The following is a 1,180-nucleotide window of genomic DNA, read 5'->3' on the forward strand; positions in this document are numbered from 1 at the left end:
TATAAAAGTCTGGCCATTTCACAGCTATACCAAGGATGAGTTGGTACACATTTCCCATTTTCCACCTGAAAAACAGAGATTTTGTCAAAATTGTGTGGAAGAGCGGGGCTGCAAAATCATGGCATACAAACTATTGAATATTATATGTTTTGCTGCCTGTGCCTACCTTGATAGTTATTGTACCTTTCTCTTTCCTTAGAGCACAAGGATTTTATTCCCTTTGATGGCCCTGGTGGGACTCTTGCTCATGCTTTTGCCCCTGGCTCAACTATTGGTGGAGATGCGCATTTTGACGATGAGGAAGACTGGACCTTAAAATCAGAAGGTAGGAGAGTAAGCCTATTTGGGCCAAGGTTTTCACAACTAACTGCCTGAAGTTTGACTTCTAAGTGGGCACATCTACACATGCCCATACAGTGACATTACTAGTGCACCGTGCTTTAGTACTTCCAAAAGGAAGTACAGTAAAAACTGTCTTAGCCGGCATTCTGCTATCCAGAATACCCTACTAACCAGAATTTCCAACCAGCCATCCAGACATAGGGAGATGGTGGGGGGGTGGGGTGGAGGGCAGCAAAGCTTGCATGTGACGGCTGCCATCACCACCCACCACCCTGCGCTATCCACCACTACCCCGCTCCCTGCCCCTGCTCTGTGTGCAGCTGCCACCACCTTCCCCTTCCCCACCCCCCTTTTAGGTTTCTAAAAGGTTGAAAACCTCTGCCTTAGATAACCAGAATGTTTAGCTACCCAGCACCCTGGTTACCCCACTCATGCCAGTAAACACAGCTTTTACTGTACTAAAGCATGGCTCAGTAGCAGCCCATACTGCACTGTATGCTGGGTGCACTTTATTTTTAGCTGCTATTTCTCCATACTGGTGTGCTATATGGAGGGAGCATGCCACTATGGCAAAGTAGCTGCTGGTCACATGTAGACGCTGACGGTTGCTACATTTCCGTAGCATATCACTACACTGATGTAGCGTCATGTGTAGATGTGCCCAGACTAGACAAAATACCTAAGAAAGTGGAACGATTGTCTACTGTTCCAAGCAACCAATAGCTACCATTAACACTGAGGCCTTCAGAAACCAACCTACTTAGGACTTTTTGCAGTTTTCCTTGCAATTGGTGGGTGCTGCATTGAGCCTTACAACTGCTGGGATATTGGGGGGGGG

At 47.0% G+C, this 1,180-nt stretch overlaps 1 protein-coding gene across 1 annotated transcript in view; it reads left to right on the top strand.

The window, feature by feature from the left end:
* LOC109305541 (stromelysin-1-like) overlaps window positions 1–1,180 on the top strand; it is an 11,430-nt gene that overhangs the window by 3,220 nt on the left and 7,030 nt on the right. Inside the window, exon 4 of the mRNA XM_019528533.1 lies at window positions 200–325. Coding sequence (XP_019384078.1) covers window positions 200–325 — 126 coding nt within the window. The remainder of the gene's footprint in view (window positions 1–199; window positions 326–1,180) is intronic.

The sequence above is a fragment of the Crocodylus porosus genome, unplaced genomic scaffold (genome assembly GCF_001723895.1).
Source record: "Crocodylus porosus isolate Cpor-Errol unplaced genomic scaffold, CroPor_comp1, whole genome shotgun sequence".
In the NCBI taxonomy this organism is placed as follows: Eukaryota; Metazoa; Chordata; order Crocodylia; family Crocodylidae; genus Crocodylus; species Crocodylus porosus.